Source organism: Xiphophorus hellerii, chromosome 12 (assembly GCF_003331165.1).
Source record: "Xiphophorus hellerii strain 12219 chromosome 12, Xiphophorus_hellerii-4.1, whole genome shotgun sequence".
Taxonomy (NCBI): Eukaryota; Metazoa; Chordata; class Actinopteri; order Cyprinodontiformes; family Poeciliidae; genus Xiphophorus; species Xiphophorus hellerii.
Window position 1 is genome coordinate 5,855,788 of NC_045683.1, and position 14,623 is coordinate 5,870,410.

General features: G+C 36.7%; 1 protein-coding gene across 1 annotated transcript; it reads left to right on the top strand.

The window, feature by feature from the left end:
• Positions 1–79: 79 nt before the first annotated feature.
• Positions 80–7,430, top strand: paip1 (poly(A) binding protein interacting protein 1). Its single transcript, XM_032579214.1, has 11 exons — positions 80–477; positions 1,578–1,729; positions 1,981–2,190; positions 2,322–2,434; positions 2,654–2,765; positions 2,862–2,987; positions 3,096–3,202; positions 3,500–3,617; positions 4,361–4,415; positions 5,648–5,726; positions 6,368–7,430. The coding sequence occupies exons 1-11, from the start codon at positions 279–281 to the stop codon at positions 6,453–6,455; spliced, it is 1,359 nt and encodes a 452-aa protein (XP_032435105.1). The 5' UTR covers positions 80–278; the 3' UTR covers positions 6,456–7,430.
• The last annotated feature ends 7,193 nt before the right edge of the window (positions 7,431–14,623 follow it).

The window sequence follows — 14,623 nt, forward strand, 5'->3', positions numbered from 1 at the left end:
ACTAATTGCCATACTGAACTTCCACTCCACGCCACTAGAGAGAGACACTTTCCTTTTGACCGATAAATGTGTCATGGGCTGCAAGTTTGTTGTGAAAGGAAGCAGTACGAAAAGTTATGCTGCTAGCTTACAGCCGATCAGAAAAAGGCCACTATGAAAGACAGATAGAACAGGTGTTACAGTGATAACACATAAACACTGGTCGATAAAGCCGTAGGAAATAGTCTATTTTAATCCCTCTCATATGCTGTTTTGAGGCTCGACAATAACAAGCAGTCATGAACGAGAATTTTGATCGAGCTCCTGGAGCCGGGAGAACCCGTGGAGCTCCTGCGGATCCCGCGCTGGCAGTTAACGCCAGAGATGGTGACGCTAAAGCCTCGGTGCTCAACCAGAGAGAGCCGCTGAGGCAGCCGCGGTCAGTCCCTCCTTTCCCAGAGAGCAGCATCAACGCGACCGCTGGATTACCCGGAGGAGGTGGGAGCTAACATGGCTAATGTAGCTACTTTCAGATTCGTTTCGTGCAAAATGATATTTCGAAATACTTCATGAAGGATATATGTGTTCGCAAAAATACTCTGTCAGACATTTAAGGCAATTTGATTATTCTGAACCTAAATCCGAAGTTGTTGTTCTTGCCCCTTTTAGGTTGGAGTTGCGACATGTTCTGTTATTTCATGGTTGCTAATACACAGCTAATAAAAGCTGTTGCTCAGCTGTCGCACCTATTTAAGTGTCAACAGTGAGGCTGCTTACAAAGCCGAAAGTTATCTGAAGAGCTACTAACTGATAATATGAAGCTAACCTAATTTTATGTTGACAACACTGAGCACATGATTTTCCGTCAAATGTGGGCTAGTTTGCTTTACTTAAAAGAGGTTAAAAAGTAGCAGTGCTATCGGTATGTTTCATCCCAAGAGACATATCTTTTTTTGTATTTATTTAAGAAAGATCATACTTGGAAACAAAAATGCTATTTTTTAAGGAATAATTGCAGGAGACGATTATCTCTGACAGATTTGTTTATTTATTTTTTGTTAAAGAAGTGTCCAGTGTTATTACATATATTTTTTTTCTTTGTCTTTTTGTAGATCTTTTCAAGGAAAAATGTAGAAAGGTCACTAAAGCAGACTATTTAATCATACTAAATATTCAGACCAATTAGGACTTAAGTATAAAGAAATTGGATGTGGTTATAAGATTTCTCTGTTCACATTTCAAGTGTATTAATAAATTGTGACCTAAAAAGAGTCTGACCCAATCACAGTATCAGATGTGATCATACAGATGTAAGTGCCGTGTTTCAAATCAGTACGAGTACCCTCTGAACTTGTTCATATTTTAGTCGTCAAATCCTGTACCTTTGCATAGTATTTGATGAATACTGGTAGAGGTAAACCTGTTCTGTAAGAACACCTTCTTTCCCCTGCAACACACAGAGACAGTGCAATTACTGCTCCTGGCCTCGCGACCAGTTCATGTTGTTACAGTACCACACTTAAGAACCCTTGCTATTTTTGTCGAGCGAGCAGCTTCCATTTTATGTTTTGCTGTTACATATTTGTTTCTCCTTTCAGACTCTCGGACACTTGGCAGCCCTCTACAGAGCGTGAGCCCCGGCTATGCCTCTGTCCCCAGAGGGAGTAACGATGTGGACTCTGTGGTCAGGACATCGACGCTTTCAGCTAGCGCTCCAGAGTTTGTTCCCTTTGGGATGGGCTCATATGAAGTAAGAGAAACTTTTACACCAGATTTTTGATATGGTTTTTTTTTGTTGTTTTTTTTTTTTTATAAAGATACTCGGTCTAATATTAACGGTTTGAATGTTTTTTATTGAATTGTTTTGAACAAGTTTCAATTTTTGTTAATTTGTACTTTGTGAATTTGAATTAAATATATTGTTTGGACATGCTACCGCTTATTACTCCTGGTGTTAATGATTTTTATATCTCTTAATTAATCTATTGGTTTTTTGTTTAGGAGCTGGGGTATTATGATGACAATGAAAGCTACAGTGAAAGCTACTACAGCGACTCCTCATTGGCTGATACAGTCACAGATTTCCTTGCTCACCTGAGCTCCTCTCCTGGCTCCTTCGAGTCCGACGTTGAAGAGATCACCAGTATGCTTAATTCCTGGGTCACCACAGAAGACCTGCTGAAGGAGCTGGTGGAGCTGATCTTTACACAGGTTTGGCAACTTTCAGTTTTCTTCTGTTTTTTCGTAATTAAGTTACATGTTTACAGATTCAGCTTGTCTGTTAAGAGATTGATACGGATGTATTCGGTGTAACTGACCCAGTTTTTGTCTCTTTATCTCAGTCTACTGCCATCCCAAACTTTTCCTACACCGGCGCCAGGCTTTGTAATTACCTGTCCCATCACCTCGCCCTCTGCCCACAAAGTGGAAACTTTCGTCGATTGCTTTTGCAACGGTAAATATGTTTCTGTTTTTACATTGCCCAAATTGAATGTAGATGTCATCTTGAAATGAAATCAGGATATGTCGTTTTTATATGTCTAATATTACAAAAAGACAGGGGAGATGCTTTGATTAGAAATAATTTTAGTAACACACAGCAAAATATAAATGTTGTATAATATATAATTGTTTATATTATTAACACAGATATTTTTTTGTTTTTTTGTTGTAGATGTCAGACGGAGTACGAACAAAGAAATGTAGCCATACGAGGAAGTCCAGAGGCTCAGAAGAAATTTCACTCCTTTGTGTTATTTCTGGGGGAGTTGTATCTAAATTTGGAGGTAGGAACGTACTTCTTTTGCTTCGCTGTATTTACATTTCTACTTTAAATGTCATTGTCATTAGAAATGTCCCTTTTAATGATGTTTCTTGCTTAGGTAAAAAGTGGAAAAGAAGCTCCGAACAGAGCAGATATTCTCCTTTTGGCTCTTAAAGACCTGCTGGAAAGTCTGCTTTCACATCCTGTCGACGCAAATCTCATCTGTGCCGTCAAGCTGCTAAAGGTTTCAGAATTATCTTTGACCTGTTTTGGAGATTTTTGTTTAGTAAAGGTGTTTTTAGTGTTACGTGTGGCACTTCAAAGGGAGATAAGCATGTTTTTGGCTTTTTAGTTGACTGGTTCAATCCTGGATGACGCCTGGAAAAAGAGCGGGAAACCACACATGGAAGAACTGGTCCGAAGAATCGAAACTGTTCTCCTGGACGCTACATGCAGCAGGTGTGTATATTACCTGTACCTCAAAGACTTTTATTAATTTTTGAAAGTTATGTAGGATAAATCTACCAATAAACCTGCAACTGATGGTTGAATACTGCCTAATCCAAAATCTTTGAAAGAACAATTTGTATGATGTTTTTTTTTTTTTTTTGGGGTAATCTCAGTTCCATATTTGTTTTTAAAGAGCACATGTCTGTAGCAAGCTGGGCATCAGTTAGCAGCCGGGAAAAGCTCAGCAGTACAGACAGACGGTGCACTGAGCGTCTTCAGTAAAACTGTTTAACTGGTTTTCCTCAGGGACGTGAGACAGATGCTCCTGAAATTAGTGGAGCTGCGATCCAGTGACTGGGGCAGAGTCTCTTCTGCTGCCGCTGCCAGTAACGCCACACCAGACAACGACCCCAACTACTTCATGGTCAGTGTCAAGACTTAACGTCAGTATCAGCTTTTATTGTTTATTTGATTTGTGGACAATCTCCAGTTTTTGCAAACCCGCTAAGATGCTGATGCTGATTTTAATCAGAATAAAAGTTTTTTGTTTTTTTTCTGGTCTTCCTGCTGTGAGTGATAATTAAATATTTATACAAAGACAAGAAGCAACAATACACTGAGAGAGAGAGATAGAGAGTGATTGCTATAAAACAGGGTTTTGTGCATATTTCACAGAGTTTACCAAAAGTTTACCAGAATCTTCAAAATCCATCACATTCCATGACAGAGTTGAAGAACTTGACATATAACTTTGCTTTACTGCGTTCAGCCTTCCTGTTATCTGCTAAAGGCTCCGTTTTCTATTTTGGCAGCTGAAATGAACATCCAACATGGCTTCTGTAAAAGGAAAAACAAAGAAATACAAAAATACAGGTTACTTTTAAATAGCCTCACACATTTTTGTTTCGTCTGACTTTCTTATTAAACAGTGACACCAACAATAGCTATCTTTGAGTCTTCTTTCTTTAGTAATAGAGATCACAGCAAAAAACACCAAAGAGTGTTTTTTGTCAGCAACCTGATGGGTTAGGAATGAGGTGTTCACTGACCGGAAAAAGATCAGGCTTTCCAGTTTCAGATTGGGTAATTTAGTTGAAGTTCTACATCTTCATATGCCTCTTCCTCGGTTGTTCTTTTCGATTAAGTGTTTTGTTTTTTGCTCTTCAGAATGAACCTACCTTCTACACTGAGGACGGTACACCCTTTACAGCAGCAGATCCCGGTGAGTGTATGGATCAGTTCTCAAAATATGCAAAAACCGATTATAACCAAAACACCAAAAGTAATTAAATGTTTTATGGTTTGCTAATATACACATAGTAAACCTGACAAATGGTGTAAGGTTAAACGCTTAAGGTCAAGTTTAACTATGTCCAATAACTCCTGATCCTCAAAGGGCTTTACAAATATCTAAAATAAAAACAATACATGGGAGGGATACAATAAACATGTTAAATGAGAAATTGGAACACAATTCAATAATACAATTAAACCAGACATTTACTTATTCATATTTCTTCTTGCTTTTAATATTTAATTTCCTGAGCTTTAGTTATCTGAAGCAGAACTAGCGGGTGCGATCTAACTAAAACAATCAGCATTTGTGCTGATTGTTATCTCATTTTTGATAGAAGCAAAAATGAGAAGGAAAGGAGAAAAGGAAAGATAAATATCATAACTAGCTTTCCTAATATTTTGTAGCCTCAGACATTTACTGCAAACATATGGACATATGTGATTTTAAAAAGTTGCATTGCCAGACTTTTTCCCCCTCTTTCAGGTGAAGATGAAAACGCTGAATCACAAATTAAATAAGTTGCGTCAAAAGCAGTTTTATACTAATGACACTTAAAAGTTGGCCTTTTCTTTAACTGTACCAAATGTTTAATGTTCAAACTTTGGTTGCTTGGTTGAGTTACTGACTAGGAAGCCACAGACTCAAACAGGATCATATACTGGTAAAATAATCATGGATAAATGTAAATTATATTTATTAAGGAAATAATAATATATAATATATATAATATACATATATTTCACTGAGCAGAGTGAAAAGAGCTTCTTTTCACTCTGCTGTATTGTTAGTCCTTCCTTAAATTCTGCACTTTAATCGTTTTGTGAAAAATGGATGAGAACTATGCAGAATTAAGTGTTAAAGAAGTTTAAAGTTTTGCAATAAAATTTGTACGGCAACCCTGCTGTTGATTTTGGTACTGAACAACACTGGTCACTAACAAACCCAAATGATTAGACTTGTAAGTTCTCTTTTGAACAATAATAATAAAATTTTTTTTAAAGTGAATTGAGCATTTTTATTCTAGGTGTATTTATTATTACTAATAAACAATAAATTGGATTCAACTTGGCGCTTCTCTTCTGCTCACTTTGCTTTAGCACAGCCACACTTCTGTCTCAGTCTCTGTCTCCTAAAAGTCGCTCTGTCGGTTTTCACAGAATACGCTGAAAAATATCAAGAGCTCCTGGAGAAGGAAGACTACTTCCATGATGCTTATGGCGAAAACGGCAATGAAGAGTAAGTAACCTTTATTAATATAAATGCTACGATAGTTCAGATCCTTTTAGCTAGTTGGTTTGGTCAGACAGAAGTTCACATATGCTTATGAGGGTTAATGCTATGCTTAGTTTTGGGATTCTGATCATTTATTTGATTCTTTCTGCATTTAAAGTAGACTTGCAATAAATAACTTCCCCCTCAGGCCAGCAGAGGGTCAAAATCAGATATACAGTCTTAGATAGACGTGTACAAACTTACTGTTTGCATAAATGTTCTTTAGCAAATTTCAGAGAAGCCACACTTTTGTAGAAATCAAAATATCACCCTAAAGGTTTCATCCTGCTTGTTCATCTTTGGTCATGTGACTGTGAGGTAACATCATCAGACACATGAAGTCACATGACCGACTGTAAGCCCGTGGGCCCCTGAGCTTGGCAAATGTTTCCAAGTGACCCACAATGCAGCAGAGTCTGTCCGGTCTCAGATCCAGTTTAGTCAGCAACTGAGTGTCAAAGGGCTTTAGTCGCTGCCATTCCCCCTCCCAAAACTGTGTCTGTGACCCTGTTTTTCGTTTTTTGCTCAAATACTACTTACTTTTTTGTAACAAAACAGTTAAAAAGACATATTTTGGAATTTTAATTGATTTATTATTTTTACAGGTACGACATCGAGGACGAGATGGATCCAGAGATCGAAGAAGCGTATGAGAATTTTTGTTTAGAGTCCGAGATGAAACGGCAGCAATGACACGACCAGGGTTGTCAATGACATTTAACAAGGATAATACTGTACTCTTCCAAATTGCATTACAAGAATGTTGAAAAGCAAAGGATACTAACATCAGGATAAGCTCACATCTTTATTTTCCCTGCGAACAAACCTCCTTTTAACAAAGAGCTGTTTATAGTTGCACTTCTGAAATTTCCTTCAGTCTGCATTCATTAGAAAGTGGGACAATCAGTGGGATAGCTGTTCAAAATGTTGACTACTGCGTCTTTTATTTTTGTTTTGCTGTTTGGAATTTCTTCCCGGAGCTGCTTTTCTTTTCAACCAAATGCCAAGAGGGAAATAGTGTGCTGTGGACTTTTTTAGAGTTAAGACTTGAATGAAAGATTTGTTTTTTAAATATGTTCGTATTTTCTTAAATACTAATTATTGCCAGACATCATACGGTAATCCATTCTCCTTGTTTAAAAATGCACTATTGATGGATGAGGCGGAAGATTTATTACATATCCACATAAAGTACAAAGATGATGCAGCCTTTATCTCCACTGTTGCGATGTGGTGCATTGTAAAGTTGCCAATATTAAATATCTTCACATGTTTATCTGGCTGAAGTTCTCTTGAATCACACCCAGATCTTTATGAACAGTTCGTTTGCAGCTGCTACAAATATGTAACAGTTGTTTCACATAGAACCTCATTTTAAATTTTATTTTCTTTTAAATACTTTTCAAAGTTAAACCTTAGAAAAACCTGTAGAAAATGATCCAAAGTTTTCAGAATGCTGTTCATTTTAAATAGTTGGTTTCCTGAATATTTGGTCAAATATGTACAGATCCTGCACGTTTTGGCGATGTGGCCCAAATTCTTGTTCAGCTCAAGACTGAAAGACTGTTTATCAGCAATCCACACATAACATGTAAACGAATGTTATTTTATAGTTTGTACATATTATTTATAGTAATGTTTGCTTGCAATAAATTCTTTATAATGTGGGCTGTTGTATTTTTCTTAATTACTTTATTTTTAGTAATTTGAAAGGTAGATCAAAATGTCTTGAACTATAAAGTTCAGATTTATATGACGACTACCTTGGCCAAGGTCTCTTCCTGGTGAAATACAGATTTAAAATAAAGTGTGCCAGATTTGTCCAAGTACACGACTTCCAGTATAAAAACATACAGCAGTAGGATGTGTAATATTTATTCATTCATGGCTGAATCTTAAAACATTTTTGGTTTGAGACAGTAAAAGAAATTCTTAAACATTTTTGGAAATGTGCATGTTTACATTTCAAGCTTTCAACGGAACCTTTTTCTTTGTTCTAGTCGAACACTGCCACCTGCTGGTTACAAAAATTAATGACGTCCTCTCCAAGCGATTATTTATAATGTTTGATGAGGTCAAACATTATAAACATTATGTCTGTCCATGCATGGGTTCTCTCTGGGTACTCTTGCTTTCAAAAACATGTCTGTTCTCTGCATATTATGCAGGGTGTAAGAGATCATTGAGTTTATTTTAATTGTTTTTTCCTGGCAGGAACGTAAGTTTTAAGCACAGTTTGTACATTTATAACAGGGTAGTGGTTGGGGCCATTCCAAAAATGTTAACATTTTCCTTTTTTCAATCAGTCCCAGTTAACACAAGGCATTCTGGAGCTCTGCAGGGTTTAAGGAAAGCTGCGCATTTGGGCATGTTGGAACACCTGTATAGTCTTTCTCAGAAGTGATTAAATCTTTCAAATCATGGTCTGTTTTTCTCCTCCAGAGGAAACAACTCCAGCTTTTTGATCATCTTTGCCTTTGTCAAAGGCAAGGAATTTTTGTGTTCCTTCAGACACAAAAATGAAAAACAATGTCCTGTTGGAAGACCAAGTTCTGTCCAAGTGTCAACCAAATCCAGGAACCACCACATGGCAGGCATAATGTCATTACCTATTTGCTTTGTCAAATCCAGGTGCCAATTTAGCTTTTGGACAGGCAGTGTGCTTGAAGCTGTATATTTAATTTTCACTTTATATGGATTAAAGAAAATCCACAATAATTCCAAACTTGTCCACCAATGGTGGTGATGCAATCAGTCCACTCTGAAAAATAACAAATAAAACACTAAAAGTCCAGAATCAATGTTTTGCACCAGCACCAAATTGACATATAAACAAATGAAAATACAAAAATTAAAAACTCTCATTTATGCTTAAAATAGACGGAGCCCAATATATTTTTGGTGCTTAGAAGTTCAAAGCGCAGCATAGCTCTCTTACAAGAGAATATTTGTGGCTTGTTGTTGAGCTAAGAGGAATGTTATTCTAATCTTCCTCTCAGTAAAGCCGACCGCTAAAAATCTTCAAGGCCTCTTTATTCCAACATGACAACTTTCCAAACATAAACCAATGCAGAGACAAAGGAATGCATTCTCTTTTAATAAAGAAAAGACATTGCAAAACAGCTCATAAGCCAACATGGTTCCATATAGAAGCAGACATGCAGACTGGAAGGTATTCACACTTATAATGTGTTGTTGGTGCTCTTCCATATAAGCAAGAAAAAAAAAAAAACAGAACGGTTTCCACCACTATTGACCTCAGCTTGGTGGTGAGGTCCAGTTCTGCAAATGCGGGGGAATCTTCTTTGTTGCTTTCAAAACCAATTTCTAAGCAATACTAATGGTGAAATGTTCACATGTGGTATAAAGTTTAAGCAATATCTTTTTTCTTTTGCATTTTAAATCTATCTTGTTGATACTGATATACTGTAAGGTAAAATAAGATGAATTAAAGTTAAATGTGCACATCTGTCAGTTGTTACAGTTTTTCTGGAACCCTCACCCCCATGTCTGTCTTCAATTTTTAAGCCAACATGCAGTTGTAGTTTGTCTAAACCACAGAGCAAATAGGGCTCACTGTTGTGCTGCAGTGTTTTATATAGATGTTCTTATTCTAAAGAGAGAAACAGAACCAAAGGGGAGTTACATGTGAGGTTATACAAACTGCCTGCTGTGGAGGAAACTCTCCTCACACTCCTGATATCACAATCTGCAAAGCACAGTTGTAAATGGATGATTGGTCAAAATGAAAGCATCAGCTCAGCATTTGCAACATTTGTTCCTTCAGCTTCTTTAGAAAATAAATACACTGTGCATTTAAGTCAAAACCACAAACTGAAACTGAATGTAACTCTGCTCATTACTACGCAGTCTGTGCAGCTGGTGAATTGTGAAATGTCAACGCTGCTGCATGTGATGCTGAGGCTAACGAAAAAAAAAGAAGAGATACCAACAGGATGAACAACAGGCGTAGATACTCAATGCTCAGCACATCGGAGTAAAAGAGGGATTAGCTATGTGTATGTGCGTGGGGGTGTGTATGTGTTGTGTTCCTGTACATTTCCATTCATTTCTCCACAGTGTGCAGCAAAACAGGAATGCCTTCCTGAGAGAACATTCCTTCAAAACATTTCCAAATCAGCTAATTTTCATGCAGTTTTGTTTCAATAGTGTGAGTTTAAAATATCTGAGCTCTTTTTTACACATATACTGTAAGTGTTGCAATGCATAAAAAACAGAGGTGACTGTTGATTAAAAATGTAACACCTTAAACTCCACCTCTGCATTTGTCTGCGTTGCGATATTTCTGTAGCTTTGCTCTGAACCTTTAGATTTTGGTCAGCTAAATCTAAAGGTTTAACTGACCATTAGGTTAGAAAAGTTCTAACAGAACTAGAGATTGAGACAACAGATAGTGATGTTTTTTTAAAAAATAAGATGGTTCTGTTTTTTTTATTATTTTTAAAATTTTCATATTAAGACTGGAAACGTCTGAAACTTGCCAACCGTCCAGCCAACCGTCAAGCCATCTACAGTATTTGTCGTATCCGCTTAGTCTGTGCAGGGTTGAAGAAGGAGGAGCACATCCTTCTACATGTTGGACATTTTGCACATTTACACATCTAACTCTAATGCCTTGTACTGAGCTTTCATCTGATACAACTATACAAAGAATTATTGTGGAGTGAAATTAAAATAACACGCAATTTTCACAAGAAACCTGCTCCACACCAAAATAAACCCAGTCCAACCAACTGTCTTTGGTACTCGTTCCATTAGTAAATAAATTCCTCCTGCATGGTTTTTAATCTAAGCATAAATGCAGCTGTTCTGTGAAGGCATCAGGTGTTTTTTTAGAGAACATTAGAGAAAAAACAGCATCATGAAGATGAAATTATGAACAGTTCAAAGCAATGTAAAAAAAAAAAAAAAAAAAAGCTCTGGATATTTCATGGAGCACTGTTGAAATGTTTATCTGAAAAAGTGTCACAAATGCAAACCCACCAGGAAAAGGCTGTCCACTGAAAGTGACGAGCCAGGAGAATATAGGATTAATCAGCGAGATGTTCATGGAAATTCTGGAGATCCTGCAGATATTCACAGCTCAGTCAGAGGAATCTGTTTAATGATCCGAGTGTGTTAAAAAGCCCATGTCATGTTTAAAGTTTGACACAGGCCGCGTAAAAAGTGGGAGAAGTTGTTTTGGTTTGATGAGACCAAAATGAAACATTTTGGGACACAAAAAAAATGGTAGAAAGCTAGAACTTCCCTTCTGCTTAAACATTCTTCTTGTTGACACATTGTTCTGTGGGATGCTTTTCTTCAATAGCAACAGGAAAGCTGATCAGAGCTGATAGGTCTATTACTGCAGCTATGTACAGAAAAATCCTGAAAGAAAACCACTAGAGGTGGGAAAAGACCCGAGTCTGGGGCAAAGGCTGCCCACCAACGAGACAAAAAGTCATTGAAAATGGTTGTTTGCACAATTCATCCAAACTGACTTCTGTAAATTGACTTTTAAAGGTGAATAGGAAAACCAATCAGTCTGTAGATGCCCATAAACAAATACCCAAAAGACAAGGCACAAGTTGGCTCCTCCATGTATTTCCTTGTGGGGATTAAATACAGTATAAGTAAAGGTTTTCAAACATTTTGAAAACCAAATATATCCCAATAAAAAACCGATGTTTGAGGTTATAATGTAACAAAATGAGAAAAAGGCATTAACTAAGGAACAGCAGATTCAAAAAATGAACCATGTCAGACAATATGCTGTCAGCAGCTAATAACACAGGTGAATAGGGTTCCATTTGAATTACAGAAGGAAGTGGGTTTTTTAACGTCTCCAAACATCCTGACCAACATGAAGTTATTTTGGTTCCTCCTCAGAGGGGATTTTTGATGACATTCCAAGTGGCAAGCAAGAACAAAGTTTCCAGCCTAATCTCTTTCAGCATTCTTTCTACGATTCTTCCTCAGATTGTTCTATATGATTCAAGGAAACAGCCCTAAACAATGGTGCTGCTGTACGAAATAGTATTTCATATAGTAAGTACTATAGTAAGTACTGTGGATCTTTGTGAAAGAAGAGAGATTTGCCTCGCAGTTGAATTTGTGTGTTTTTAGAGAAAGGTGAGTCAGTTTGTCTACATAAGATTCAGAAAATCACCTCAGCCTTTTCCAGGAACTGCTTTGCTAAACTTCCACACAAACACCAGGACTTACTCCTTTTGGAAAGCTCAAGGTCTTCTGTTCAGTCAATGACTAACATGTGAGTCACAACTGAAAAGAAAAAAAACAGAGTAGCGGGGAGGAGGGGTCTTCAGAATTAAGTAATAGTTGGACTTGGACCAATGATATTTTATGTGATTTTATTAGCAAGTAATCACAACTAATTGCTAGTTATTCTTCACATTACACAGTGAAGCAAACCTAGACCCATAACAATGAATTTCTAACCAGTTCTGGCTTCTCCTCCACTTTTGCTGACGGACGCTTGGCAGCTTCTCTAATCATTTTCAGTCTCATTTTTTCATCAAGTTTGGAAAAATATCCAATCTTGCTTTTCTAATGTCCCTGTTGTCCCATATTTTCTCTTATTGTTGTCTTTATGGTGCCATGAAGCTAAGCCCAAAAATATTTCATACTCCTGACAGAGTTAAGTATAAAGTAATTTTTAAATTGTACCAAGAAGACAGGATGTAATATTGATCATATCATAATATTACATAATTTTGTTTTCTTTTGTTTCAGTTCCTATCAGAAACAAAACTGGTTGGATAAAAACGATCTAAAATAAAAAATTATTTGTGTCATGTCCAATCCTTATTGACAACTTTGTAAGGCTACATTGCTTTAAACTTTTGTAATACCTGTACATAAAAACTTTAAACTAAATGGTGCTTAAAGCACCATTCTGCTTTAAATGTGTAAAGCTGAACTTAATTTCTAGTTTGCATTTATTTAAACAGGATTTTGTAGATTTTTTTGTATACATTAATATAGTTAATTGTACATTACATAATTTTTGGCTCAGTTAAATGTCCAGTTTTAATAGGAATTCATAGTACATGTCACAGACTTATGCAGTTATTTATCTAAAATGTATTTTTTTGTATTATAAAACCAGTTAAAAATCTATGTAAAAGATATCTTCTGTTTTGCTCTTCTTAGGCAACACTGTCCTTAAATGATGGTATTTGTTTACATGCTTCTTTCATCTTCTCATCCCTGGATCTGTTGATATAGAGAACTCCTTAATTCTGTGTCTAATCCTCCCTTGGATTTTATTTCTGCTAAGAAGGGAATTTTCCTTCTCTATCTTTGTCTGCTACTCTTCTGTGTGTTTTTGAAGTGGGGGGTTCAGATTGCTCAGCTTTCTAACTGCGCAGAGATTTTATCATGATTCATATCCTCAGTCTAAATCATGACTAAAAGTGAATTGCAGCAGAAACAACTTCAGTTCACAATGTATTCAAACTTCAGTGCTGTTGCAATGTGCTGGTAATATACAGCAGGAAGAAATAAGTATTTGAACCCCTACTGATTTTGTATTTTTTCTCTCTTGCTAACAGTTTCATTTTTGATTATAGACAGAACATCAACAATTATTAAGAAAAATGCATTAAATATTAAGTTAAAATTATATCTTTATGTCATTAATTGAAATAAAAAATAAAAAAAATGTTAATTTCTTCAAAATTATCAGAGGATGGGATAAACATTTACCCCCAAAGTTGAACAGTTGGTAACACTGTTGCCTTGCAGTAAGAAGTTCATTGGTTCAAATCCCAGCATTGGACTTGAACCTGTGGAGTTTACAAACTCTGACTTTCTCCCACAGTCCAAAAACATGACTGTTGGGTAAATCTCTCTCTCTAAATTGTCCTGAGGTGTGAGTGTGGATGGTTGTCTATGTTGTGCTGTGATGGACCTGTGACCTCTCCAGGGTGAACCCTTCCTTTCGCCCAATGACCACTGGAGATAGGCACCAGTCCCCCCAGAACCCTGCAAGGATAAGCAGATACAGATAATAGATGGATAGATTAAAATTAGTCTGTTATTAATTCGGCACAGCAGCCGGCGGGTGAATAAATTAGTGAATGTTCTCAAATCCTCTTACATTTCCGAAGAAAGTCTTTAAAATGTGTGGTGTGAAAAGCCTCTAGAAGATTAAATCCACTAAAATATCTACAATCTGTGATTTGATGTGGCCTGCTTGAAAGGGCGGGGTTGGAAAATGATGTTGTAATCTTCTTAATTATTCAGCAGTCAAATTCACTGACCTCAAAGACAATGCCAAGTAAAAAGCTCCAAGACTGTTAGACTACAGTAGAAGTCAATTGGCGGCAGTCAGAGTCTGGGAGAGTGGAACAAATGTTATTAAATTTGACAGACAATTAAAGTAGCAATAAGACAGACATTTAGATGTTGTGCTATGAGTTCATCTGCTATTTGAGTGATGAAATGCAAGGACTCAGTTTCCCTGCAATTTCAAAGTAAAAAGGCGCAAACTCATTGTTTCAAGACTGGCTTAAATTCTCCTGGTTTATTACTGTTACCTCATAAAATGCAGCACCTTTCAAAAGGATTCGTGGCCCTTGAAAGACAACTCACCTCTGAGTATTACACAACCATGTAGCATCTGTTTCTGTTTTTTTCTAAACACTTCCCACCATAATTCTTCATTTGACCTATGTTGCCATCAAATTCCACAAGCGTAGATTACAATGAACTCTTTCTGTGTATGAAGCCACGGTGATGTCATGGAGGCTATTTTTGAGACTTCCTAAGAAGCCCACAGAAAAACACTAAAACCACTTTCAGAATCTGTGTTGAATCCTCCAGTATTGTTTTACTGG

What these genes read in the sequence shown, in the direction of transcription:
- paip1 (XM_032579214.1), top strand. Translation starts at nt 279, where the DNA reads ATGAACGAGAATTTTGATCGAGCTCCTGGAGCCGGGAGAACCCGTGGA. An exon ending in AGTTGTATCTAAATTTGGAG is followed by an intron (nt 2,766 to 2,861) that starts GTAGGAACGTAC and finishes TTTCTTGCTTAG; the next exon opens with GTAAAAAGTGGAAAAGAAGC. An exon ending in GTGCCGTCAAGCTGCTAAAG is followed by an intron (nt 2,988 to 3,095) that starts GTTTCAGAATTA and finishes TTGGCTTTTTAG; the next exon opens with TTGACTGGTTCAATCCTGGA.